Below are 6,803 nucleotides of genomic sequence, written 5' to 3' on the forward strand. Positions count from 1 at the left end.
TGTCATAGATTGTTATACTGTCGTGCCCCAGATTGTGGGCCTTAGATTGTATTGCCCTCGATTGTAGTGCCTCGGATTGTAGTACCTATTCCAGCTGCTACCACACTTCTCAAACCATATCACCAGGACAACTAATAGGTCCTTCACAATGACTATTGCTTACAATAACAGTGAATAACGATTGGTTAAAAAAAAATCCATAATGGCTATTAGGGGAAAATCTCAGCTTGTTCAACATTACTTGTGAGGCAAGGTAGTGTTCAACTGCTTGAATTGAACAGCTGCCGGAACAGCTGCCGCGAGGACCGCGAGGACAGTTTTTGCACAGTTGTCTCCGCCTCCACCGGGGATCGAAACCGGAACCTCAGGACTACGAATCTAAACCGCTGTCCACTTAGCTATCAGCCGCCACCGAGGCAGTTTCCTCCAGAGAAAAACAATGAGGAACGTCAGGCGATAAATTCCCACCAGTTGTTTGAAAGAGCCCCTAAATCAGCATAATAGCCCTTGCCCCTAGATCAGCATAATAATCTAGGCCCTAAATCAGCATAATAACCCTTGCCCCTAGATCAGCATAATAATCTAGGCCCTAAATCAGCATAATAACCCTTGCCCCTAGATCAGCATAATAATCTAGGCCCTAAATCAGCATAATAACCCTTGCCCCTAGATCAGCATAATAACCCTTGCCCCTAGATCAGCATAATAATCTAGGCCCTCTAAATCAGCATAATAACCTAGGCCTCCCTAAATCGGTATAGCCCCAGATTGTCACCTGCGTGATTGTGTACATCAACTAGTGTCACCTTGTGTCACCTCCTTGTGTCACCTCTTCATGCTCCTCCTTCTTCACTAGTCATTATAGCTCGTGATTAGTAATTATGGCGTTAATTGAGTTGCTGTTAAACCCCGGAAGCATAGCAGGACGGACCGGCATGTTGGAGACAGATTAATAATGACTTCGAGTACATAGAAGCGGATTATGCTCCCGACGGGGCTCCAGCACGTTTGTGTTATGCTCCTGACGGGGCTTCAGCACGTTTGTGTTATGCTCCCGACGGGGCTCCAGCACGTTTGTGTTATGCTCCTGACGGGGCTTCAGCACGTTTGTGTTATGCTCCCGACGGGGCTCCCGCACGTTTTGTGTTATGCTCCCGACGGGGCTCCAGCACGTTTGTGTTATGCTCCTGACGGGGCTCCAGCACGTTTGTGTTATGTTCCCGACGGGGCTCCAGCACGTTTTGTGTTATGCTTCCGACGGGGCTCCAGCACGTTTGTGTTATGCTCCCGACGGGGCTCCAGCACGTTTGTGTTATGCTCCTGACGGGGCTCCAGCACGTTTGTGTTATGCTCCCGACGGGGCTCCAGCACGTTTTGTGTTATGCTTCCGACGGGGCTCCAGCACGTTTGTGTTATGCTCCCGACGGGGCTCCAGCACGTTTGTGTTATGCTCCCGACGGGGCTCCAGCACGTTTGTGTTATGCTCCCGACGGGGCTCCAGCACGTTTGTGTTATGCTCCCGACGGGGCTCCAGCACGTTTGTGTTATGCTCCCGACGGGGCTCCAGCACGTTTGTGTTATGCTCCCGACGGGGCTCCAGCACGTTTGTGTTATGCTCCCGACGGGGCTCCAGCACGTAGGTGTCAAACGCTGCTTCCATCCTACGACCAACATTCAACGCAACACAGACGGGATCAAAACGTAAACAAGACGATTCAATAAAGCTCTTTTTCCGGTTTGTGAAATCCTCATATATTGTTAACTTAGAATATGTTTGCTCGGGTTTGGCTGTGTCAGGTTAGGTTGGGTGGCGTTAGGTTGGATAAGGTGTAAATAAGATGGCGTACTGCCATGTGTACTAGGAATGATGTATTCACACAGGAGAGACCAGTCACTATACATCATCCTAGACTATCAGGAGTTATCGGACGCCTTCCGAACTGCTTGGAGCTCTCTGCTCCGATGGAGATCCCTGGGGCATCGTCCATTGTCATTCTGTTGAGGAACCCTTGAATGTAAATTACCATATGCTACTCTCAGGGATGCTACGAAATTGAGTCACTATGCTGCTGTTGGGGCCGCTAGGATCAAGAGTCACTATGCTGCTGTCGGGGCCGCTAGGATCAAGAGTCACTATGCTGCTGTCAGGGCCGCTAGGATCAAGAGTCACTATGCTGCTGTCGGAGCCGCTAGGATCAAGAGTCACTATGCTGCTGTCGGAGCCGCTAGGATCAAGAGTCACTATGCTGCTGTCGGAGCCGCTAGGATCAAGAGTCACTATGCTGCTGTCGGGGCCGCTAGGATCAAGAGTCACTATGCTGCTGTCGGGGCCGCTTGGTTCAAGAGTCACTATGCTGCTGTCGGGGCCGCTAGGATCAAGAGTCACTATGCTGCTGTCGGGGCCGCTTGGTTCAAGAGTCACTATGCTGCTGTCGGGGCCGCTAGGATCAAGAGTCACTATGCTGCTGTCGGGGCCGCTTAGTTCAAGAGTCACTATGCTGCTGTCGGGGCCGCTAGGATCAAGAGTCACTATGCTGCTGTCGGGGCCGCTAGGATCAAGAGTCGCTATGCTGCTGTCGGAGCCGCTAGGATCAAGAGTCACTATGCTGCTGTCGGGGCCGCTAGGATCAAGAGTCACTATGCTGCTGTCGGGGCCTCTTGGTTCAAGAGTCAATATGCTGCTGTCGGGGCCGCTTGGTTCAAGAGTCACTATGCAGCTGTCGGGGCCGCTTGGTTCAAGAGTCACTATGCTGCTGTCGGGGCCGCTTGGTTCAAGAGTCACTATGCTGCTGTCGGGGCCGCTAGGATCAAGAGTCACTATGCTGCTGTCGGGGCCGCTTGGTTCAAGAGTCAATATGCTGCTGTCGGGGCCGCTTGGTTCAAGAGTCACTATGCTGCTGTCGGGGCCGCTTGGTTCAAGAGTCACTATGCTGCTGTCGGGGCCACTAGGATCAAGAGTCAATATGCAGCCTTGGGTCCTGGGACAGTATGGTTAGTTCCGTGAACTAGTGGTTGCACCTGTGACCGAATAGTGAGTCCTTGGACTAGGACTTACTGGTGAGTTTTGTGACTACCACCGCAGATAGCATATACCGCTTCCGCGAGAGCATCACCACCCCCGCGAGAGCATCACTACCCCCGCGAGAGCATCACCACCGCCGCGAGAGCATCACCACCACCGCGAGAGCATCACCACCGTCGCGAGAGCATCACCACCGCCGCGAGAGCATCACCACCGTCGCGAGAGCATCACCACCGCCGCGAGAGCATCACCACCGCCGCGAGAGCACCACCACCGCCGCGAGAGCATTACCACCGCCGCGAGAGCATCACCACCGCCGCGAGAGCATTACCACCGCCGCGAGAGCATCACCACCGCCGCGAGAGCATCACCACGGCCGCGAGAGCATCACCACCCCCGCGAGAGCATCACCACCGCCGCGAGAGCATCACCACCCCTGCGAGAGCATCACCACCGCCGCGAGAGCATTACCACCGCCGCGAGAGCACCACCACCGCCGCGAGAGCACCACCACCGCCGCGAGAGCACCACCACCGCCGCGAGAGCACCACCACCGCCGCGAGAGCATTACCTCCGCCGCGAGAGCACCACCACCGCCGCGAGAGCACCACCACCGCCGCGAGAGCACCACCACCGCCGCGAGAGCATTACCACCGCCGCGAGAGCACCACCACCGCCGCGAGAGCACCACCACCGCCGCGAGAGCATTACCACCGCCGCGAGAGCACCACCACCGCCGCGAGAGCATTACCACCGCCGCGAGAGCACCACCACCGCCGCGAGAGCACCACCACCGCCGCGAGAGCATTACCACCGCCGCGAGAGCATCACCACCGCCGCGAGAGCATCACCACCCCCGCGAGAGCATCACCACCGCCGCGAGAGCATCACCACCGCCGCGAGAGCATCACCACCGCCGCGAGAGCATCACCACTCCTGCGAGAGCATCACCACCGCCGCGAGAGCATTACCACCACCACGAGAGCACCACCACCGCCGCGAGAGCACCACCACCCCCGCGAGAGCACCACCACCGCCGCGAGAGCACCACCACCCCCGCGAGAGCACCACCACCGCCGCGAGAGCACCACCACCCCCGCGAGAGCACCACCACCGCCGCGAGAGCACCACCACCGCCGCGAGAGCACCACCACCCCCGCGAGAGCACCACCACCGCCGCGAGAGCACCACCACCCCCGCGAGAGCACCACCACCGCCGCGAGAGCACCACCACCGCCGCGAGAGCACCACCACCCCCGCGAGAGCACCACCACCGCCGCGAGAGCATCACCACCCCTGCGAGAGCACCACCACCGCCGCGAGAGCACCACCACCGCCCCGCTCTTCACTATCACAGCACCACCAGGGACGACGAAGCCCTCCAGAAGAGCCCAGCTCCGCCGTTATATCTGTCCAAAAGGTGGGAATATTGTCGTTTATAGTGTCGTTTTTCCTCGGCGAGTGACGTAAACATTTGGAACTTCAACACTGCAAGCGAAAAAGTTGGTTATTATTAAAACCATTCACAACGCGAGTTTTATTTGTGTGGTGAAAAGTTTTGGTCATTTTGGGGATGATAATTCATCTGTTGCCCACAGATCGCCCGGTGAGGGTCTTACCCACATACACACTTATACATTCACAAATACACTTACACCCATATACACGCACAGGGAGCCACAGAGACATTAGAAAGAACTTTTTTGTGTTGGTAATAAAGTGAACAACACCATGCTGTTCCTGAGCCCAGGCAGCCAACTAGTCGTATTCTAGCTTCTCATTCTTCACTTGTGATTACCTAATTAATTCCAACTAAAAGTTGGAAACCAATATTCATTTTAGAATAACATGACGGTATTAAATATTGTAAACTCCAAATGAAGGAATCTTCTTGGATTACTTGTAATCTCTGTCTGAACGCTTTGTGACGTCACACTTTGAAGGCGTTCTTCCTGTGGACTTTGTGGCTGTCTGTATTCTGAAAATATATTCCCATTGACCACAAGGTGTTGCTAAAAATTGCCAGGCAAGATCCATGTGGTTTCTTCCCATGTAAAATACATGTATTATGATATATTGAATAATTTGCATAACATGGGAAATATTCCATACCAGAATCCTCAATTATGAGTCGAAAACGAAGCCTCTGTTCTACCGAAACCCTAATAATGTGTTGTGAGTTTATCCGGAAACAGAATTACTGTTCATTTTAAGCATAGTTTCTTGAGCAGAGGCAATATTCAATGCAGTCGATGGTGATTACAATTTAAATACCGGCGATTACAAGAACTTGATCTCCTCCTTACAATCACCTTAAAGCAAATCGAGACTTAGATTAGTAGTAAGTAACAAGGACATATTTACACTAAGCATGAAAATGCAAACAATATAAGTTTCGAATGGGTATTGAGGCCATATATTATACAACCAAGTTTTGAGAAAGCGTGGCCATACGCTGATGCTTGGCCCTGGAAAACCTATTATAAATATACTGAGGCAAGAACAGGCATTAACGCACGCATCATAAATAAAGGTGTTGATGTATGAGGAACAGTTTTTGAAAAATAATGTTAACAAATACGAGACAGACGTAAACTTGGAGAAGAGAAGTATATAGGAAGATAAATATGTAGAGAAGAAGAGAAATATGCAAAGAAGAAGAGAAATATGTAAAGAAGAAAAGAAATATGTAGAGATAAAGACAAATACATAGTAAAGAGGAGAAATGTGTAGAGAAGAAGGTAAACACGAAGAGAAGAAGATAAATACGCAGTTAAGAAGATAAACATGTAGGGAAGAAGAGAAATACGTTGTTTCACCATTGTATCACTAACCAACCTCCCCTGGCCTGGCGACACACAGAGCCCCAATATCGACACCACAGACGAGAGAGCAGAATATGTTGGTGGGCATCGTTGACAGAGCAAACGAGTCATCCTTTCACCGGCCAGTATCACGAGCCTACGAGGTGCAACGAGGTGAATGTGCACGTCTTCAGCCTCAACTCGCCGCTAGGCACTCGCCTCGAGTACCTCGTATTCCTGTGTTTAGGAACGCCTCACCCTCCCTCCCCGCATCACCCCAGGCAGCATCTGCAAATTAATCTAGGGATTGCAACGTACGATAAGGTGTCGGAAGTATTAGCCAACTTGGCCAGTTGACAGGTTGTTGCATATTAGCTTGAGAACCATTCAATCTTGTTCGCATATATATGTATATATATATATATATATATATATATATATATATATATATATATATATATATATATATATATATATATATATATATATATATATATATATATATATTATTAAATATGACCGAAAAAGTAAGATTAATAATTCTAACACGAATTTTCTCAATCTTTCGTACATTTCTTTTCACTGTTGGAGGTAATTCAAAAATCAATTCTCCAAAATTCATTTTTATTTCTAGTCTGACGCGACACGAGCGCGTTTCGTAAAACTTATTACATTTTCAAAGACTTTAGTTTACAAATACACAACTGAATAGAACTTACGCATCTCCGATTTTGTTTATATCTACATTTGAGTGAGGTGGATGGGGTGAGGTGGCATTAATAGGGTATTAATTTCATCAACACAAGACAGAACAAGAGGTGGCATTAATAGAGTATTAATTTCATCAACAATTCATATTAATTTCATTGTTGATGAAATTAATACTCTATTAATGCCACCTCTTGTTCTGTCTTGTGTTGATATATATATATATATATATATATATATATATATATATATATATATATATATATATA

The 6,803-nt window shown here is 49.8% G+C and overlaps 1 protein-coding gene across 1 annotated transcript; it reads right to left on the bottom strand.

Moving 5' to 3' along the window:
* Window positions 1-2,020: 2,020 nt before the first annotated feature.
* On the bottom strand, window positions 2,021-5,059 carry LOC138363277 (melanoma-associated antigen E1-like). The gene is made up of 2 exons (XM_069322288.1): window positions 4,923-5,059; window positions 2,021-2,933 (listed from the first exon to the last, which is right to left on the bottom strand). The coding sequence occupies exons 1-2, from the start codon at window positions 5,057-5,059 to the stop codon at window positions 2,021-2,023; spliced, it is 1,050 nt and encodes a 349-aa protein (XP_069178389.1).
* Between the last annotated feature and the right edge of the window lie 1,744 nt (window positions 5,060-6,803).

Source organism: Procambarus clarkii, chromosome 10, assembly GCF_040958095.1.
Source record: "Procambarus clarkii isolate CNS0578487 chromosome 10, FALCON_Pclarkii_2.0, whole genome shotgun sequence".
NCBI classification, from domain to species: Eukaryota; Metazoa; Arthropoda; class Malacostraca; order Decapoda; family Cambaridae; genus Procambarus; species Procambarus clarkii.